This window comes from Cygnus olor, chromosome 10 (genome assembly GCF_009769625.2).
Source record: "Cygnus olor isolate bCygOlo1 chromosome 10, bCygOlo1.pri.v2, whole genome shotgun sequence".
Lineage (NCBI taxonomy): Eukaryota > Metazoa > Chordata > Aves > Anseriformes > Anatidae > Cygnus > Cygnus olor.
In genome coordinates this window covers 11,657,185-11,678,422 of record NC_049178.1, presented here as the reverse complement: position 1 = coordinate 11,678,422, position 21,238 = coordinate 11,657,185, and the positions used below count along the sequence as shown (strand labels likewise).

General features: G+C 48.6%; 2 protein-coding genes across 16 annotated transcripts in view; one reads left to right on the top strand and one right to left on the bottom strand.

Annotated features, from left to right (window-relative positions):
* Positions 1–11,573, top strand: part of SLC41A3 (solute carrier family 41 member 3) — a 120,741-nt gene extending 109,168 nt beyond the window's left edge. For all 14 annotated transcript variants that reach the window (XM_040569156.1, XM_040569159.1, XM_040569155.1 and 11 more), the window contains 6 exons: positions 2,034–2,180; positions 4,774–4,918; positions 5,601–5,680; positions 7,439–7,573; positions 8,386–8,534; positions 10,648–11,573. In XM_040569156.1, the coding sequence (XP_040425090.1) occupies positions 2,034–2,180; positions 4,774–4,918; positions 5,601–5,680; positions 7,439–7,573; positions 8,386–8,534; positions 10,648–10,833 (842 nt within the window). In that variant the 3' untranslated portion in view covers positions 10,834–11,573. The remainder of the gene's footprint in view (positions 1–2,033; positions 2,181–4,773; positions 4,919–5,600; positions 5,681–7,438; positions 7,574–8,385; positions 8,535–10,647) is intronic.
* A 5,325-nt stretch (positions 11,574–16,898) lies between these two features.
* CHST13 (carbohydrate sulfotransferase 13) overlaps positions 16,899–21,238 on the bottom strand; it is a 39,202-nt gene continuing 34,862 nt past the window's right edge. For both annotated transcript variants that reach the window (XM_040569167.1, XM_040569168.1), the window contains 2 exons: positions 20,627–20,709; positions 16,899–18,174 (listed from right to left, as the gene is read on the bottom strand). In XM_040569167.1, the coding sequence (XP_040425101.1) occupies positions 17,329–18,174; positions 20,627–20,709 (929 nt within the window). In that variant the 3' untranslated portion in view covers positions 16,899–17,328. The remainder of the gene's footprint in view (positions 18,175–20,626; positions 20,710–21,238) is intronic.

Genomic DNA, 21,238 nt, shown 5'->3' with positions numbered 1-21,238 from the left:
CCCTCTGCCAGGGAGGCCCAGCTGAAATCCTTTTCGTTTGGCATGGGGATGAGGAGTGGAGGGAGCATTAGTCCCATGTCCACTGCTTCACTCCTGCTCCTCGTCCTTGCTTCTCTTCTCCCAGGATCTGCTGTTTGCTGGGCACTTGGCATCAACAGCAGCAATCAAAATGTCCCATGTTACCTGACTTCCACAAAAAATGCCACATATCATGGGTGGATGTATATGCAGACGCACACACTTTCTCCATTCAGCTTGGGTGACGTATTAGCCATCCACACTGTCCCTTTCGTAGGGGAGGATTAGCTGATGCCTTGCACAAAGCAGGGTATTGAGAGTCTGTTTGCTAGCAGACAACTCCAGGCCGTGCTCAAGATGGACACCAGAGGATTGGGGCTGTCCCTGTGCCTTACCCGCTCTGAGCCCTGGCTCTTCCCGTTTGCAAGGCAAACATGATGGGGTGGACAGGCAGGAGCTGCTCTGTGACAACTGAGGAGGAACATTTTGTAGGTCTGCCATGTGAGGGCAGCATGATACCCTGAATAGAGGGAGCTGGCAGAGTTGGATATAACAAGTTTTCTAAGTGAAAGGAACGAGTCGGAGCAACTGCATATCCTGAAGCTGGAGTCAAAGGGTGATCGTAGATGCCTTTGATGAAGAACATTACATGAGGCAGTTGTTAAAAGAAAAAAACAGGAGCCCAGCTTTCATTAAACTCTTCCCTTCAATCTCTCTGCTCAGTGTGATACAGAGAGGCTTTGCTGCTGCGCCATTGCAGGCTTTCAGCTAGCAGTAGTTTCTTCCCTGGGCATGGCCACAGCCGGCCTGTGTGGGTGTGCACGATGGGAAACTGGTATTTTTATGGCCAGGGAGGGAGGCAGCGGGAGCTGTTCTGTGGGGAGGGGAGTGTGGGTGTCTGGGAGGGCTTTGGTGGAGAATGCTACAATGTGAGGATGTGCTTTTGTATAAGGCACGTTGTATTGAGGAAAGTGGCATTTTTTAGGGGAGAGCTTATGCTCCTGTGCATGCTCAGCTTTTGTGGGCCTGTGCAAACAGACACAGAGGTTGTGAGCAGGAGCAAATCCTTTCCCAGGCTTCCTTTGGCGCATCCTGTCAGGTACAGGAGGATTTTGAAGAGATGTCATGTGTCTTGTCCCAAGGCTGCCCTTGGCAGTCACACAGCAGTGAAGGTTGGCCAGACGGAGTTTATGCCAGGGGGCCCTTCCACAGACCTGTGAGAGATCTGATGGCTGAGGATTCTCACGTGTTCATCAGGGCTTGGGATCTGTGCTAATTAACCTACTTGGGCAAGACAAACTTCTCTCCTTTCTGACAGTGTTGAAAAGCAGCTGAATTTTCCAGGTCCAGCTGAATTTCCCAGGTGCTTGGAGGTAGACGGGTGGTGTGAGCCACTTGCATAAAAACCCCATGGCTCTGGAGCTGCTCCCTGCACCATCCCTCACCATGTGCAAATTAAAGCAGCCCAAAGACTCTGGGCTGCAAGGGGTCTTTGTGATGGCTGGGCTGAAAAGCTAATTCAGGCTTTTGCTTACTGTGAGTAAGCTTGCTGCTCCTTGGTGGTTGAAACTCTCAGAAATTATGGTCTAATATGGAAAATATCTTTGTGCTGCAGAATCCAGAGTAGGAGATGGCACCAGGAGGCTGCCGCATGCCTGCTGTGTGCTTATCTATGAGTGTGCTTCGTGCCTGGTTCTGCTTCAAGGCAGCAAAGATTAGGCTGCTCAGGAGGGGAGCTTCTACATTTGGGCTGTCTGCTGGTATCTCCTTTGATCCCTGGAATCTGCTCGTGTGCCTTTGGGCCTTTGGTGAAGTTCATAAGGGCAGAGGCATGCCCTTCAGATTGGTGAAAGCAAGAGGACAAATTCCTGGGGATGTCAGCGGTGTGATTCCGCTATGGGTGATCTGCTGCGTGCTTTCCCCAGACCCTGCGTCCCTCTGGGAACCAAAATAGCAGCTCCAAGGTGAAACGCAGCAAGATGCTTCCTCTGATGCCTGCTCTGTGTCTTCTCTAGGTCTGGTGATGATTGGCGTGATCATTGGAGCAAGGAAAGTTGGGATCAATCCAGACAACATCGCCACACCCATAGCAGCAAGCCTTGGAGACTTGATAACCCTTTCCCTGCTGGCAGGAATCAGCAGTACCCTCTTCAAATACATAGGTAAGGTGTTTAGCAGGAATTTGCAGCTCAGCAAGAGATGAATCCTTGTTAAAGTATTGCAGGGCACTTGCACGTTTCTGGGATGCTTCAGAGTGGAGGCTGTTCATGAGGTGGGAAAACGACCACAAACGCTTTTTCCAGGCAGTCTTTTAGCCGCAAACTGGAAGGCAGAACCTAAGAAACGCAGCTAGTATGTCTCAAAGAAATGACCAACGTGTATCACATAGCTTTGGATAAGAAGGTTGATGTATGTGACACTGTTCCTGCATCTGTCATTAGTGCAGCATAACTACTTTCTGTGCATGGTTCATAGCAGGCCCCTCCTCACAAAGCTATTTCAGGGTTTTGGCATTTGTAAAGTATTCTCATGTCTTCTCATGTGGAGAGTAGTGGATGAACAAGATGATACTGTATTCTTGGAGTTAGGGAGATAGTGCTGCATTGTTTAATGCTCACGGGGCTCTGAGTAGGCGTTGTGGCTATGAGGTTAGCTGTGCTGCTGGTTGGCAAAGACTTGGGCACCTGTTGACATTGAAAAGCACAAAACATGTTGCAACTTGGTGGTATATGTTTGACTGTTGCTTGTAAAGTGCTCATCTATTTACCATTAGCGTAACCTAGAATAGGAACAGGAAAATAAAGAGATCCAGCAAGCTCAATACCATTTGAAACCTAAACTGTTGCTTCAGACTGTGAGCAGCAGTGAGAGCAGCTGTTCCCAGTTTGCATAACTCATTCCATGTGCCAGAAAGTGAGGGAGCACAGATTGCAGGGAGAGGCCCATGAATTGCTTCCATGCAGTTCTCCTTGGGCTTCAGAGGTGCATTTTTTATTAGGCTTTTTCCATGACGCCATCACACCTGCCTCTGTAGAGTTCATTTGCCTTTCAGTTGCTGTGCCTCTGATAACATCTCCAAGGGAACACATGGCAGAACAACATGATAGCCTCTGTGGTTGTGACTAGAGAAGCATCTGTGATGCTTTCAGAGTAGTTTAAATAGTTTCAGCCTCTTGATATGGATAATACTCACCGCACAGACACCTGATTGTTGAGAGCAGAAAGTGAGTCAGGTAAAAGGAAGGCACCATTGATGGCGGTTAAATAAATCCATTTCTCTCCCCAGTGTGTAGTAAGGGATAGAAGATGGATGTGACTTCTGGATCCTACCAAAATGTATCCTTCAAAAATACCAGTGGGTCTGTAAGTTTGGGGTACCATGTGCCTTCTGGTACAGTACCTTCTCTTTACAGAGAATACACTCTTTCGCCAATGAAGATTTTTGATTTTTTTAAAATCAACCTTTGACCTCCCCAGTCCGTAATGAAGATATGAACTGTGTCAAAGGGTTGCAGCTTGCTTAGGGGCTGTTCATGGTGTGGCAGAGTTGGTATGCAGAGACCTAAGTCCATTCATTCCAGCAGGAGTCTTTCTGTAGGCTTCGTAAGCTTTGATAGACACCAGTGCTGTGTGTATGCATCGTTTAAGAAGGAATTAATCACCCAAACAACGAGGATGGGGGTAGGAAATCCAGTACAGCAGCTAAGTCTGTCATACAACCCGCCTGTCCTAAAGGTGGGTAAGTGCCCTGACAAAACAGTGACTATTTACGCCCCAGAAGTGGTTGCATTTCAGTGTTGACTAAAGCCACATGTAAAGAGTGCATCCGTTTGTGTAAGTGCCCTTGATTCTGTGAAGATATCATCAAATCAATGCTATCTCATCCAGGTAGCCTGAGGCCCTGACAGTGTCATTTTGAAAAATGTGCACTTCGAGCCTGCAGTCTCCCAGATTACCTGCAAAGCCTGTGTTACAAACCACTGGCAATGGCCCCAGCACAGAGACCAGATGGAGAGCTTTGTCGAAGAAGTGTTTTTGTACCAGTAGGATTGGCATCATCCCCATCGCTTGAAGGTGTTTCTCATGGTTCTGAGTCATGTTTATTTTCTTTTAGTTTTGCATATACACTTATTTTTTAAAACCTTTGCTTCTAAAGGTCACTTCAAGGTTATGCCCCTACTGAACGGAAAAAGCACCTAGTGGAAACACATGTTAGCTAGCATGAAAGAAACCCTGGATCTTAACTGGCTAATACATGCAAGAGAGCATTTGTCCCTGTAGAGCAGGCCAGCTGCTCACTGAGCCTGCTAGCTTATCACAAAAAGTACCTATTACGTCTTGTTTTAGATGAAGGCATGAGGTGTCTGTCTTAAATCTGATGCAGCTTGCACATAGGAGAGTTCCCCCTCTTGCCCTGCTGTTTTATTTGTACCCTGAAGCTGGAAAGTTTGTAACTTTTGTCTTGCTTAGTTGGAGACAAAGTTGGAGGCTTGCACATCTTCAAATATTACTTGATTTGAGTCCTGCTGATTTTCAAATAGCATCCTCTAGCAGTGAGTTTCAGAGGTTAATTATGAATTTCTGTGGTGGAGTGAGGTGGTCATGTGGGGAATATCTTGGTTCATATGATTTTTCTGTTAACGTATCTCAGTCTGAGCCAGATCCCTGCTGCCTTTCTTCCAGACTTTATGCAATATAATTTTGGCAGCCCGGGAAGCCAGGGGCATTTAATTCAAGATTTCTTTTCTTTGCCAGATATGAAATACCTTTCTCCTCTGATCTGTGCTGTCTTCATTGTCATGATCCCACTCTGGGTTGCTATCGCCAAGCAAAGTCCTTCCCTTGCTGAAGTTCTGAAGTCTGGATGGCAGCCGGTCATTGTTGCAATGAGCATCAGCAGGTAAACCAAGAAACAACCCCCTCTAGCCCACAAATGTTTGTGTGTTACAAGGAGACCCTGTGCTTATTTAGAAAGCCACAGAAGGGGAATCTGGAAGGGAAAGCAGAAGGGTATCTCAACAGGCTGTGAGAAAGCAGATAGGGAGCTCACAAATGACTGGAAAAAGCAAGTCATTGTTTTAAGTCTCACTCCGTACATTCACGTACCACATGGGTGCGAGCCAGGAAACCAAAAAGGGAGATGATAACCGTCGCAAATAGTCAGACTTCAGCCTCATTTTTATCCAGCTGTAAACGACTCTGGTGAATGTAGGGCCAGGTAGTTCGTTCCCCTCTGAGCTCCATCATTCAGACCCCGCTGAGACAGAGTTTTGAAAACTGCTAAAACCAGTATAGAGGTTTATCAGAACTTTTGGCAAGGATGGTAAAGCTTCCCTGACTAGTATTCGTTTTGCTCAGAGGGGGTCCTTGCTGATCTTCTTAAGCCATTAACAAAAAATGCAAGGCTATCAGTGAAAACCGAGGTAAAAGGAGTAAACGTCTGCTATAGGGAACAGTCCAGCACTTGCAATGGGGAAGAAGCAATAACCTATCTCAGTGTGCTGTTTTCACAGCATAGGAGTTGTCCTGGGGAAGAGAGATTGATTCACCCTCTTTGCCTGTCCTTTTTTTTTTTTTTACAGCATTGGTGGACTCATCTTGGACAAAACTGTAACTGACCCAAAGTTTGAAGGCATGGCTGTTTTCACACCTGTGATTAATGGTAGGTTGGCCAGGGAGGTTATGTGCATGCTTTTATTTATTCCTTCTCTGTCTTCTCAAGGGTTATGCTGTCCACTGTTGTCCCTATGCAGGAGTCTCTTTTCAAGTCCCTGCTCCCATCACCAGTGGAAGTGAAGCCACTGGTCCCCATTACATCCCTACTTACTGGTATTTTGAAGCATCTCTGGTGCGAAATAACAGGCAGGGCTGAAACATACTGACAGAGTTGTTGGAAATGTTAACAACATCTGATGATTATCTGTGATAGCTATGCTGACACCTTCACTTTCATAACAACAGACCTACTAAGGATGTCACAATAAATCCATTTTTTGTCTCTCTTCACTCACTAATTTGAGCTGTGCAATCATCCCCTAAACAGATTGCTGATAAAGACTAATATATTATGTACACATATATATGTATACAAGATTATGTGTATAGATTATATATATATACATAAAAACATCTTTTGTGTGTATATTTATATTTGTAAGAAGCCTCACAATACTCTGTTATACACACACGAATATATCAATATAAACTGCTGGGGATCACTGAGAATCTACTGGGTTGTTTTTCTGCTCTTCTAATGTTCCTTGCAGACCAGGCCCATTCCAAGGGAAACCCATGTTCCTAGGGAAGGCTTGGCCTCATGCCACTGTCAAAGCATGGTGTCATCTTGAAATGTCAGAGGGTGTCATCCAGCTGTCACCTTGCTGGATCTGCATAAAGACAGCCGCCTTGGTGACAAACTCTTTCCAGCATGGTTAGCCAAAGTTCCCGATTAGGAAAGTCTATATGTCAACAGCCGTTTAGGTGAACAATGGCTGACCCAGACATCAGTCTCTGGGGGTGGGTGACTGTTTGGCAGAGCTCTGTGACTTTGCACAGGTAACTACCTTTGCATGTGCACGAGAATCCTGCAAAGAGTAGCAGTATGTGTTTCAGAAAGCTTCCGTGTTGAATGTGCTGCTCTGTGAGGGTGTTTTTGTTTTGGTTCCACTCCGGCAAATCTCACGTTTAATGATGGATTATTTCCTTCTTTAAGGCAGGGAAAACATGAGAAGCCTGTGCAATCCAGCTCAATGATACCTTTTCTGTGTCATTTCTACCCCGCACACACTCAGGATGGTGGAAGTTTGCTCCACAGATCATCAGCCCTCTATTTTCTGCTGGAAAATATAGCAGCTTTTTCATATTTGCTAGAATTAATCAGTCTGGAAGGAATTAATTTCCTTTTAATTGCCTAACATATTTGGGCTCTGATTCATTCTCATATGATTCCTTCTTTAACAAGTGTGTCAGATGCCTTCAGACAGACATATAATCACTCTCCATGATGTTTGTTGTCTTGTTCTCTGACTGAGTAAATCCAAGCAGTGGCCAAGAGCAGCAGCTGCCATTGCCTGCACTGCTTTCCCCAGGTATTGCTCACAGACTGCACCAAACCAGGTGCAATTACATCACCTTCAGAGGCACGTTGCATTTACTGCTGATGCTGGGAAGCCAGGGAGAACATTTCCAAAAAAGCAATGAGAAGGAGACCATCACTGGAGCCATCCTGATTTTTTAAGAGTTGTTCCTGCCAGGTGAATAGCACAGCTTCACCATGACATGTGGGATCAGATTTTCTCACCGCTGCTCCTAGAGAGCTTGTAAGTGAATGCAGATTGACCTGTCTTGGGCTAGGTTTGAGGCTGGTATTTCCTGCTGCAGCGAAGGTGGTGTACTGGTTTACTGTCTTTTGTCCTCATAGGTGTTGGAGGGAATCTGGTCGCCATCCAGGCCAGCCGTATTTCCACATTCCTGCATTTCTGGAGCATGCCTGGAGTTTTGCCATACAAGATGAGGCAGAATTGGCCCAACCCATGCACCACATTCTTCTCATCAGGTAGACCTTGAACTCTAGGTGTCCGTGTCTCAAGGCCCGTCATCACAGATAGCTCCTTTATCAAGCCCGGTTGGCGCGAAGGACTAGGTGGGTTTCAAAGGCAGAACTCCCTTTCTCCCTAGTGGGGAAGATCCTCAGACAGGCGAGCAACATCTTTGCAGTAGGCAGTTTGAAAAAAACCTTGTGTGTCTTTGCTCACTAACATGTAAAGAAACTGGTCTTCAGGGAACGCTAAAGAAAGTAACTGAAAAGGAATCTGAGATTTTATCTGATAGAAGGTGATTTTAACCATGGCCAGCCTAGAGCCATCACCTGTGGACAGGGGGCTGAATAGAGCGTTACCTTACTGCAAATCAGTAACTCCTCCACTTTCAGCAGTGGATAAACCTAAACATCATTAAAACTCAGTTTGGGTCTGTTGTCTTTTTAGACTGCAGGCTCACTCGATTTTCCCTGCTAGGATGCGAGTTACCGCTGGAGCAGACTAAAAGCTGGGAAAGTGGGTTGCAGCAAGACAGAGCAGAAGCAGTGGGAGGCAGAGAGCTGCTGAGAAGGAGTGTTTAGAAGATGTAGAGTGAGAGGATCAGCATGGAGCACGTCTTTGGCACAGTTTTCAGTGCCAGACAAAGCTGCTGGGCTGATACTGCAGATGCTCCAGATTGCTGCATGATCTAGAAAAGGCGTTAGCAATGTGTTTGGTGGGAGGGGACAGACCCAACTCTACGTACCAGCATTAAAATACACAACCATCTTCTGTTCTTTCCCCACTGTCTGCAGCCGCTGTGATCACTGTTTTTGTCTGTCCTCTGCAGAGGTGAATTCCAAGTCAGCCCGAGTCCTGTTCCTCCTGGTTATCCCAGGGCACCTTGTGTTCCTCTACACCATCCACCTGCTGCAAGGAGGCCACACATCTCTGTCCTTCACCTTTGTGATGTTTTATCTGACCGCTGCTTTGCTGCAGGTAAACCCCAGCTTTTCTTCCAAAAGGAACTTCTTGGATACCACAAAACCAAAACAGTCTCCAAGCTAGACAGGAGTCATGCTAAAGCTCCCAGCAGTGGCCCCCATTTCTGTTCATTTCAGGCGTCCTTCCTACCAAGCAAGCTCTATTTTCTACTCATCCAGTAATATTTCACCCTAATTGCCACCGTGCAGTTTCCCACAGAAGCACAACTGCCAGTAAGGACGAGGGAGGGATTAGAATGAGATGAGGAACAAATTACTGTCATCCACAGGGCTGCAGTAGGCAGACACATGTAGCATAGGTACCTCTCACTGTAGGTGGTACCTTTTTTTTTTTTTTTTCTACCATATTTGCTCCTTGAGTTTCTAAGCCTCAATTATTCCTACTGGTCATCCTAGTAAGGAGCAAGTGAAAGACTATGAGCCCCAGCCAGCAAGTTTCCCCACTCATTTTGGAAACCAATTTCATATATCATGATCCCTCTGGATGGGGCCGTATGAGTCAAGAGCGAAGGGAAAACCCAGGCCTGGGAAGCTCGTCGCTGAAAGTAAAGGTTTGGGGTCAGCAATGGGCAGTTCAACCAATTTGTTCTGCCTGTTCCCTTTCAGTGTTTTCACTGCCCTGTAAACTTTGTCGTCTCACTCAGAAATGCATGCATCTGTCACAAACTCACAGAGGCTCTGACTTCACTTGCCCTTTTAAATCAGTAATTCATTAGTTTGTAGGGCAAGGCAGCTGGCTTCTCACTTTGCCTTACAAGCAGCCTTGTGTCCACGGGTGAATTCCTTGCGTGTGTAAACAATCAGTTTTTCTTGACCTTTGCACAACCCGAAGCCCAGCACCACAGCCATAGTTGTAAAGGAAAATATTTATTCTTCTCTTTATGCGTCGAGGTAACTCCTCAACCAGAGCCAAGCATGAAAATACACTGAATAAATGACAGTGTAAAGAGCAGAATCCCAGCAACGCCACTGACCCCAAAAGACTCCCATGGAGCCCAGCAGAGGAGAATGTGCTCAGCCTGGTTCTTTCTTCTCCTCCATTACAATTTACAAAGAAAACCAGAAAGAATGAGAGGGGGAAGTTCGGTTCAGCTGGAGGAAGCCCAAAGAGAAAGATTAGGGGCCTAGAAAACATGACCTTAGAGGAACAATTGAATGGACTGGGGTTAGCTAGACTAAAGAAGAGAGGCTTGAGAAAAATCTGGTAATAGCCTTTAAACTACTGAGTTTCTGTGGGGAGGGACAGAATAACGTTTTCTCTGTGGTCACTAGGAATGAAACAAGAAATCCTGGGTTTCAAATGGAAAAAGACAGATTTATGTTAGACCTTGGAGAAAAGAAGAACAGTCAAAAAAAAAAAAAAAAAAGCCATGGGGCTGATTGCTTACAGTGTGGCATCTCCATCTTTGGGGGTGGTTTAGCATACATTTAAACACTGTCAGGAAAGATGGGGACATATTTCACCCTGCATTGAGGCAGAGGGATGGACTATATAAAACTCTCAAGTTTCTATCCAGCTTTAATTTCTGTGATTCTGCTGTTTAATTTGCTTCCTCCGTCTCCCTCTCCCTGCACCCAGCTTGCATTTTGCACCATTAGAAATGCTGCCTCTCTCTTTGGTTCCTGTTGTGCTGTGGTCCCCTATGGAGGGACTGCAGATGCAGAGTGCAAACTCTCCCTTCTTAATTCAATTAACTAGACGGTCTTTAATCTTTAAGAGAAATATTTTCTCCTCCATCTGTTTATCAGAAGCAGGAGCAAAATAGGAATTACAAGAAATCACAACAAAGATTTTAAAATTGTTGAGATGAAAAAAATAAATGTTTTTTTCTTTAACGTGTCAGTGCTGCTTGGGATAACTTTGATGTAAAAACTGCCTCAAACTCTAGTTGCCCACTGAGACTTTTAGGAGAAACAAAGTAGACGAGATTTGAATTTCTAATGGAAAGAAAAAGGATGAGGAGAAAAAAAATCTGGTTGCAAACTTACACATTGGGGCTGCCTGCATATCCGCAGCAACCCTGTTTCTGCTGAATTGAATGGGAGCTGAGGGAGGTTGTGTGTTACCTTCTTGCTGCATCACAGCAGGGCCTGTCTTGCCTCTCCAGGTGGGAATCCTGCTCTACGTGGCCGACCTAATTGTGCGCCTGATGTGGAGGAAGGCACTGGATCCAGATAATTTCTCTATCCCCTACCTCACTGCCCTGGGGGATCTCCTGGGCACTGGATTCCTCGCCGCCTGTTTCCGCCTGGCTTGGCTAGTCCACGGCGCAGACATGACCCTGGGGAACTGAGACGACATGCGCTGCTCCACATCACTCGTTCGACACGGTGCTTTCCTCCATGACAGTGGGGTGCTTGGCGATGAGCGCTGGGTCACCCGGCTGGGTTGGGCCTCCCCTGCTGCCCCCGCTGCCCTGCCTCTCCTCCCTGTCGTGCCTTACAGCTGGGCTCGCCCACCCGGAGGAATCAGCACCCACAGACTTGCGCCGTCGCATGTGAGTAAGTGGGGTTTAGGCAGTGCCTGCTGCTCACACCCGCACCCGGCCAACGTGGCACTAAGGAGCTTTTGGGCTATATTGTATTGAACGAACGTTTCGGTCGGCTTCAGGCCCTAGAACCAACACAGCCTGCAAGGCGGCTGCAAAGCCTGCTGAGATCGCTGATCCTGCAGGTCCGATCCTGCAGGTATCACAACATCTCTGTCCAGCTCTGACTTGCCATCCAGGAAAATACTGTATTCGCCCCCTTTCCCTGGAGGAGGAGAGCATCCAGGTCTTTAAACTCGTCTTCTCTCTGTCGCTCAGACGCTCAGGGTCTGACTCAGTGAGTGTCTCGCTGGCTTGTGCCCAGCAGGAGGTTATCTAGGGATACCACCTACCTAAGCCAGCAGCGTTGCTGTTGTCTGACCAACGAGCTGGATTGAGTGCATTTTGGGGGTGTAGGAGGGCTGGTTTTGTTTTTACGGTTTATGAAATGTCCAGTAGTTACAACGTTTATAGAAACACACACAAATAAAGTGGTTAAAAAAATGGAATGCTGTGGATTTGAGGATGTTTTTTCTTGCCATGGCTCTGCCTGCTAGGAGACAGTTGCCTTGTTTGAGGACCCTCCAGCTCTTCAACATCTGGATTTGAGCTGCACTGGGTGCCTGCTGGCCTGGGGCATTTTCTTTGCTCCAGGTGCTGCTGTGGGGCTGGGGTTCTGCACAGGGTTGACGGTGGCTGAGGGTCCCTAATGGCAAAAGCTGTTCATTGCTGGAAGACCAGGTGTGGGGAGAAGCACTCCCTGGACAAAACCAAGCTGTTGTTCCCCTCCTTTCCCAGCCTCCTCTTCCTTTTTTAGATTTGAAGGGTAAATAACCCCACACCAACTGAGCTGGGGAGCATGTGTGCACCAGCTTCGTGGTGGGGACGTGACAGCATTTGGGGCACCCTCTCCACCACCTTGGGCCTCTCTGTTTTATCTCTTGCTGCAGCCCAGGCACTGTCAGCCCTGAGCACCTGCGATAACTGCAGCAGCAGCGGAGGCTGTGGGGGCTTGCATGGAAAACAAAGCAAGCGTCTGATTGCCAGTCCCAGTTTGAGGGAGACGCACTAAAAGATACATACATATTTTAATAACTTGAGCTGAGCGTTTTATTTTGTGCACTTTTATTAGTGCCAGTTTCACACTGGCTTGAGCAGTCCTGGCAAATAACTCCTCCTGCCCCAGCACCAGCCTTTCTCTTCCCCACCTTGCTGCATGTCCCTCCTGCCTCAGAGAGGTGCTTTCCTGCGAGGTGGCCCAGTCACCTCCACCAGCATCAATTCCCAGAGCCCAACTCACGGCTGCTCCTCTGCCACACGGCTCCAACAAAGCCCTGGCATGGGTGCGTCCCTTATTCGGGGGATTTCTGGGCAGAGCTCGGCTTGTTGTGGTTGTAACTGTTGACGGAGGACACGAATGGGAACACGTAATAGAGGCCATCTGTGTCCTACGTGTGCTGCCCAGCCGGGACGGGTTGACCTGCACTGCACCTTGCCCGGGCCAGGCTTGGGCCCCCTGTCAAAGGAGGTGCTGGGGTGCGAGTGATGTCTGGGTGTCACGAGGATCCCCGAGAGACTCGCTGTCCTCGGAGGACCGCTCGGTGGGCAGCCAAGCATCAGCCTCCTGCCAGTGCACTTAGTGCAGGGAGCGCTTAAGACTGAAAATTGCTTCCAGGCTCAAGAGAAATGATATAACCAAAGGAAATGGTTTCAATAAAAGGATTTTTTTTTTTAATTCAGGGGCAGCGAAAGGCTAGCTCTTTGGCTATTCAGCCTGTTTACTCTTTTTCCTTCCTCCTTTTCTTTCGTTCCCTGCGCAAATGAGAAAGGGCTCTTGGTAACGAAGGCTATATGTAACCCAGCTGCTAGTTGCTCCCCAGTAAACTAAATTTCAGGTTCATGCCCATGTTTTGGAAGGTCTCTGAGGAAGGGTGCTGTGGTTGGGAGGAACTGGGTGCCTGTCCTGGTGCTGGGGTGGCCTTGGGGAGATCCTGGTGGTGCTGGGGAGGAAGGTTGGGTGTCCTTTGGCAGGCAAAGAAGGGTCTGTCACCTGCCGTAGGGTCTCGAGAAGAGCAGGGGTTTGCTTTCAGGGGCAGTCAAAGGATTTATCTGCCTCTCCCCAGCTTCCACACACTGCCTCCATCCTAGTACAGTATTTTTCCAGAAAAACTACTGTGTGTAAGACACTGCATCCTCACCAGGGACGAGTGAAGTGCCAGCCAGCAAACAAGCAAGCCTGAAAAGCCTCCTTCAAGCGAGACACCACTTCCAAGACATACTTGAAAACATTTTTTTCCCCTTCAATGGAGGTCTATTTAATCCTCCAGCTGGTAAACAACCCAATCTGCGGTGCACAGCGAGCTCGGGAAGGAAAGCTCCCCATCACTGAAGCTCGGTTGTGTTGCGCTGGATGGAAAAATGCGATGATTTCAGATGGGTCACCAGGGACAGGGCTGGCAGCTCCGCAGCACGAAGCATCCCAGCATGGGCAGCGCGCCTGCCGCATGCTGAAGGCCGGAGCAAGCTGTGAAGGTAGCGGTGTGCAGAGGACGGGGCCGGCTCTGTTAGCTGCTGAGCCACATTTGCCTGAAAGCTCAACATTGTGGGAAGGGAAAGGGCTCCTCTTGTATGGGGAGGGAGTCTCGTGTGTGCGTATGTGTGTAGGTATCATATATGCAGACACACACGTAAACACATAAATCAATGCCTATTAAATACTACAATCAGATACAAATATAATTGCTCTATTAAACATTATAGTATAATCACATATGCTAATTATTTTTGTAACAGATTTTATATACATACTTATTACATATGTATTAACATATAACTATTAAAATTATTTGCAATAACTCTATTATACATTATGATATAATCATTATTTACACTGCATATGTATGCATGTCCACACACACACATAAAAGTGATGCTGTTCTTATTTTCTCTTGCATCCCTGGGGCTTTGAGAGCTCCACAGCAGCTCCCAAGGATCACTTTGAACCCCAGGACCAAGCTGGCTCCCTTGGGGCTGCTTGTCCCCAAGCCCTGCAGCCTGTTTAAGGCCAGGGCTGGCCTGGGTGATCCTACTGAGCTCCTCGCTAAGCACTGCTGGGGAGTACTCGCTCCATCTATGAGAGAGGTACTCTGTGATCCAGGGGTCTGAATGCTGCTTCATATGGCAACAGATGTGGTGTGTTTTTGTTTTTTTTTTCTAAAAAAATATTTTTAATAGGCACTTGATGGGGAGGTGGAGGGGAAGGGAGGGTTTAAATAGAGTTTGCAAGGTTATTCCTTGCCCGAGGCCAAGCCGTGTGCAATTATTGCATCTCACTTGGATTTTTCCGTTTGTCTTCGGGCTCCCGTTGCTGAGCCGGGGTGACCTTGGCAGCACCGGCTGCTGCTGTCCCCCGGCCTCCTGCTTCTCCTGCCCCAACCCGCTGGGGCCACCAGGCTGGGTGAGGAGCTGCTTCTGGCTCCCTGCCTGCCAGCAGCCGAGCTTCTTTGTAACGATGTAGGTGGCTAATTGCAGCCATGCTCGCTCGGGCACCTCTGCTCCTTTCGGCAGGGTCATCACAGCTGGGAGGGCCCAGCGGTGTCACCTGGCTGTTGTAACACCTTGTGGTGTGTGGTCACACAGGTCGGCCACTGCGAACCCCAGTGTCACGGAGACCCTTCCATTTGGGACCCCAGTGGGGCTCCTGGCCTTCATCACCCGACCATTGTCTTCCTCCTGGATACTCTCCCTGCTCGCAGCAGCGGGGTCCCCTCAGGGTGGGGGGCGTGATGCTCAGCCCCCGTGCAGCCCCGTGCGTTTTGAGGTGCCACCACGTTCCCATCCTGAGGCAGAGGAGCAAACAGAAATCCAACTCCATTTTCGAGGTGGCCTCGATTCCCTTGATGCTTTCTCCACCGGCAAGAGGAAGGGATGCGGTGAAACAGCTGGAAAACAAAACAAAACAAAAAACAAAAACAAAAAACCAGTCTGGCAGGCCTGCAGTTGTGCCCTGCTGTCGCACGGTGTCCCCCAAGCTCCACGCCGGTCCCGGCCCGCGCCGCGGGGCTGCCCCGGGCTGCAGGCCGCAGGGTGGCCATGTTCTGGGGGCAGGCCGTGCTTCCGAAGGGTGGCTCTGGGCAGGGGGAAGGCCGAGGATCTGACCTGAATGTATTGGGTGGTGGTTGTTTGTTTTTTTTTTTTCCTAGAAAAAGCCCGAAGGTGGGTATGCCCAAATGTGTGACCCAAATGATGGCGTGTTGCTGGCTGCCTCTGCCACCACCTTCAAAACACCACCGTCGAACAAAGCTGTGTCAGACCCTCGTTGTCACACCAGAGATCCCAAAGGGGCTCCCAACCAGCCAGTCTGAACACCTGTGGGCAGCAAGAGACAGTCTGCGTGTCTGTCCTTGCTGCTGCCTGTCTGTCCTTGCCACTGTGTGCCCACCCTTGCTGCTCACCGTGCCATCAGCTTTTAAGAGCTACCTGCAAGGAACGGTATTTCGGAAAAGAAATCCATCTAAAAATCCATCCCTTTATGACTCTGCATCTGACTCCAAGTTATGATTCATGACCAAAAGCAAAGAAGAGCGCTTGTGGTGACTTGAACAATGATTTTTTTTTTTTTTTTCCCCCAAGCACAGGCAAGTGCTAACCGGGGAACGTGAGACTCCTGAGAAAACAGGAGGACGCCACTCCAAGCCTGAATGCTGCAGACGAAATTTGTTGCATCATATCAGCTGTTTCTGTGCTTTGACTTTCAGCCAGACAGAGAGATACTAAGGTAGCACGAGAAAGGCCGTTTCTGCAAGAGCTCCAACCCACGTTGGGAGAATCGGTCAGGCTGCCAGGATCACCAGCAATTTTATTTACTTTTCTTTTTCAGTGCTTTGCTAAACCCACTGTCCAAACAGCGTAACCAAGGAGGGAATGTCAGCAGAAAGGGACAGATCAGAGGCAAAGAGCAAAAAAGGTTAAGACGTAGCAGCCGAAAGTTGTTAGATGGAAACATTATTTTTTAAAACAGTCTGAGCACACTGGGGTTTTATAAAACCTCCCATTGTATTGCACTAATAAGTCAAGTGCTCGCAGCTGAGCCAGCAGACACACTCTACAGCAAATTCTATTACCGGCGTGTTTATTTACAAAGGCAGCCACTGAGCCAAAGCTAAACAGAAAAGAGGAAAGACTGAAATATGGTTTTAAAGAAATACAGCTCTTTGGACTGCTTGAATTTAAAGCCTTAGGACTGTGTCTGTCATTTTCTTTTGTGTCCTCCCCATTTCTTCTTCAAAAAAATGAATTGTCCAAAGCCAGCCAACCAGAGGGGAATTTTCCTCTAGGTGTCTCTGTCCCCATTTTTAATTCCCTATTTTTTTCTGATGCACACGCGCACACTCTCACAACTAAGCAGGCACACATAGACACGCTTCTTCTCCAGCCCTCCCAGTGCAGTATCACCTTTACCTCAACATTGCCCTCCCCTGACCCAGCACAGCGCTCCTCAAGGCCCTTCCCAACCCCAGTCTGCCCCAGTGCTGCTCCGAAGGATGATTTTCCTCCATCCCTGGTGCAACGCAGCCACCCCTGGCACCAGCCTCCGGCTGCGGGAGCCCATGCCAGCTGCAACATGCTCCTCTCTCTCTGTTCACAGTATTTTTCGCATCCCAGCCAAGACCACGTGAGGAGGAAGAACAAAAAAGCCCTCCAGGCTTTGTCAGAGAGAAACGCTGCTGCACTCCTTGGAGGTGGGGGGACAGTGTGGGAAGCTGGTGTGGAGGGAGAAGAACAAGGCAAAAAAAGGTGGGAGCAATTTGAAACAAATGGAAAAACTTACATTAAATTATTGCTTTATTTCTGGTCCTATGCAAGTCTCTGACACATGCCATCCTGTCCCCAAGTCCATGCCCAGTGAGGAGGAGAAAGACCCAAAGGGATCCTGCCCAAAAAAAGAGCCTTCCCAAAACTGGACATACAGAGGAGTTAAAAGTCCCCAGACAAGGCAAGCCCTCAAAGCCAGCAGCCTCCTGTCCCCCCACAACATCTCCTGTTGGAGATAAAAGGGAAGGAAAGCTCTGGCCCCAGTGTTTTGTGAGGCCTCCTCCTTCCAGACCCTGCCTGAATGAGGCATCAGGATGCGGAGCAGACCATAACGGGGAGGGCACGGCAAGAAGTGAACCAAGAGATGAGCTCAGGGTGGGAGGAGAGGATTTGTGGTAAAACGAGAGTTACCCAGCTCTCTCCCACCTCTCCCCCCCAGCCCCTGCCTCATCGGATGCGGAGGTAAGAGGGGATGGAGTAATTGAAGAGCAAGTAGTCCATTTTGTATAAATTAAAGAGCCTCCTCTGGTAGAAGGGGCTAATGTCCTGGAAGAACTGGGCCGTCATGTCATCCGTCGTCCTGGTGGTCTTGGATGAGGACGGGAACTTGACGCTTGTGTCGGCCCCCACCAGCTGGAGGATGTAGTTGGCATCTTCAACCAAGGTCTCGTACTTGCCCACCACGTCGTAGTGGACAATGCAGGGGTGGCAGAGCGAGTGCACCCGCTCCCAGTGCTCGTTGAAGGGCTCCTCCCGCTGCGTCCGTGGATCCAGCAGGTAGTAGACGAACTCCTCGAAGCGCACGTCGTCCCCGCGCTCCAGCGCCCTGTCGCTGGGCTCCTGCCGGTGCCGCCGGATGATCTTGGTCCCATAGCGCTTGTGGAAGGCCGTGTTGTAGCTGCGGGTGAACTTGTTGCGGTACGCCGAGACCAGGCGCTCAAAGGGCTCCCGCACGAAGATGAACTTGAGGTAGCTGCGCAGGCGGTGGTTGATCTCGGGGATGCTGTATTCGGAGAGGGTGCGCAGGTTGGACGAGACGTGGGCCTCGTTGGCGGGGATTTCCAAAGGGTCCCGGTACTTGCCTTGCCCCGTCAGGACCATCATCACCCGCTTCCAGTTAGTGCAGGCCACTTTGGGCACGTAGCAGTAGAGCAGCCCGTGCGTGTCATCCACCACCAAGTGCCGCAAGTCATCCGGCCGCAGGAGACGCCGCTTGCGGGTGTAACGGCTGCAGACGTTGCTCAACAGCTCGCGTCTCTGCTGGTGAACTGCCTGCAGCGATGACTGCTCCAACTGGGGAGGAAAAAAAAGCGATGGTCACCAGCTCACCCAAAATGACAGGAATCTACGTACAATGTCAGGCCCACAACTGTTCCCATCACTTCCCCTTCCCTGTTTTTTTGGAGGGGTCTTCCAAGGGATTTCCGTGGGCTTTTTGGGGACATTATTGACTTTGAACTCAACTTGCTTTGGTGTATTTAATGCTTGGATGTGCTGGGGGCAAAAGAGAGAACAACATGTAATGAGGAGCAAGATGAGGAGACAAATCAAGGGGTGAGAAAAGATCAGGAGTGCAGAAAGGGGCATGAAATGAGTCATGTTACAGCCTCTCCCCATGCTGGCTAATGAAGCTCTCTTACACCAGTCTGGGGACATTCATGGGCCCCAGCTGAAATCCCCCTGCAATCTGGGGGCGTGTCCTTTCCTGTCCAGGTTTTCGTCAGAAACTCCAAAAATGTCAATAAAACATCTGGGGAAGGAAGCCATTTCCAGGAACTCAGAAGAGGAAGTTGTCTCCTCCTCCTGCCTGCTTCCTCTGCCTTTTACAAGCCGAGGCTGGGAGATTTCATGCTCAGCCCCAAGGCCAGCTCTGGGAGCCTCCTAAAAGCCTCGTCTTGGCCACAGCCGCTAACGGTCTCACCATCCGTTTCTAACCCAGGGTGGCGCTGACCCCGTGGAGCCGTTGCTTTAATGCCACGCAATGACCCTGTGTTGCAAGACAACGGTGGCTTCCACTCTGGGTCATGCAGGTGTCACACAGCTCCACGGCGCTGTCCCTGCAGCCGGTGTGTCCCACTTGTGGCCACCACAAGATGAAGGGCAAAGGGCAGGCCACCTCCTTGGTGTCCCCATCCTCGCTGCTGACAGCTGTCATTGCTTTTGGGAGGCACCAGAGCGTGGGCAAGGCAGCGCTGCGTAGCTGGGGCTTTGTAAAGCTCCCGCCAGGAGCTGGGATGCTGAAGGAAACTGCCTGCACCGTGCGTGATCCAGCAGAGCCCTCACCTTCAGGGTGGCACTAACACCTGGGCAAAAAGCTCCTCCTGCAAAGGACGAGCCAACGGACTCTACCTGCCTCTGAGAGATGATTTTGGCACTGTTGGCAACTTGGATATGAGGAACATTGGATCTAGGGAGGCAATGATCATAGCTGAAGAGGTGTTTTCATGGTACAACTTGCTACAGAGCCAAACTTTTTGGAAGAAAATTCTCTTGCTGGGTTTTGCTTGGAGGCTGCCCTCCACCTTTTAAAAATGGAAATGCTTTTTGCAAGTGCTAAAAAAAAACCCAGACATTTAAAATGATCTGGTTTTTTTTTTCAGGTGTTTTTCCCTGCACTTGCATAATTCAAAACTATAGGGATGGATAGACAGACAGACAGACAGACAGACACTGTCTGCAGGCATGGCAACAAATAAATGTGACTACTTTTCAGCAGCCGCCCACTGGAATAAGTGCATGTCTTTCAGTTAATTCAGAGCAAAATTGCTCCCTTCTTTTCCTTCCTTTTAAAAGCCAGAGAAATTAAGCATCACTTTTAAGGAAATAACACCAGGACATTCCAGCAGGATTAGGGTATGCAGGCATCATGGCCAAAGAAGTCCGCATTTGCCATTTTCCCCAGAGCAAATGTAATTCGGCTGCTTATAGACGTGTAAGCACCACCCCAGGCTGGAACACAAAGCGTTGAGCATAGAAAGGGATATGGCTCTGCTGCAGCAGAGCCCCGCATGGGCAGGGACCCACCAAGCCCCTGCATCTCGGCAGGTACAGCTGGTGATGGAAAGGCCTGAAATGTCCCAGGATTATAAACCCGTCATGACCACAACCAGCTTTATATACATATATATATGTATATACATATACATCTGTGTCTATGCATGTATCGATATGCATATATATATCTTCCAACACAGAATCATAGACTATTATATATATCCATATATAATTATCCTATATTACATTATATTATAATATATTATATTATAATTATATTATATATAAGGGACATATTATATTATATTGGTTCTATTCTATTCTATTCTATTATATATAAGGAACATATTACATCACATTACATTATATTACATTACATTATATTAATTATCATACTATATTATATACAAGGGATCCACAAAGATCATCACAGAAGGAGCTATGAATGGTGAGCTCAGGAAGTCCAGCAATGATGCTCTTACCCTGCCATAATGGCCCAGAATTTCCTCTGACACCCCCAGATGGCAAAACCTCACAGGTTTCCCACCCAAGGGCCATAAGCAGGTTTTGAGCACCAATTACCCCCCAAAGTGGCACGGTCTTTTCTTTTGGACACAGGTAGAGGTTTGTGTGCGGGCCCTCGGGCAGCTGGCTATGGCGCAGTGCCTGTGTACTGGAGGGCTGGAAGAAGGGGTCAAAACCTGCCGTCCCCTCCTTCTTCACCCCCATTTCCCTCGCCCTGTCCCCTCACCTGGTCACTCTCGTACAGGGCCTGGAGCGGGCTGCGACCGGCCTTCCCCTGCCAGGCCGTCCTCATGGCCCCGTCTTCTGCAGCTGGAAAAGGAGCGAGAAAAATCAGAGGGGTCAGGGGCTGCTTCCTTCAACCCCTCTTTTGATGCCCAACCTGGCGGTGGGGGCCGTATCGGGATGTGGTGATGTAACCCACACAGAGATGAACCCATTTGGCTCTGGGGAAAGATGCTCAGCTACAGGGGAAGGTGGGGAAGATGAGCCAATGAGCCTTTTTTTTTTTCTCCATCACTGATACTGTTTTTCCATTGTCACTTCTAATTTTTAGCCAACCTGAATGGAGCAAATCCAATCTGTTTAATTCGGAGCCCGTTCTCAAATGCTAACAAGATGTTAAGTGGACTGCAGAGTCTTCACAGGCTGGATTTTAGTCAAAAGAAAGGGCTGATTTACATGAAATTAAAAACCACAGCCATCAGCACAAAATTTATGTGGTATGGGACTTTTCACTAATAATAACGATTGTCCCTCCCCCTTATTTTTCAACAGAGTACACAGTTAGGGTGCAAAAGGTCCAGAGATCCTTTAAACAAATGAAAGGCCATACATAAAG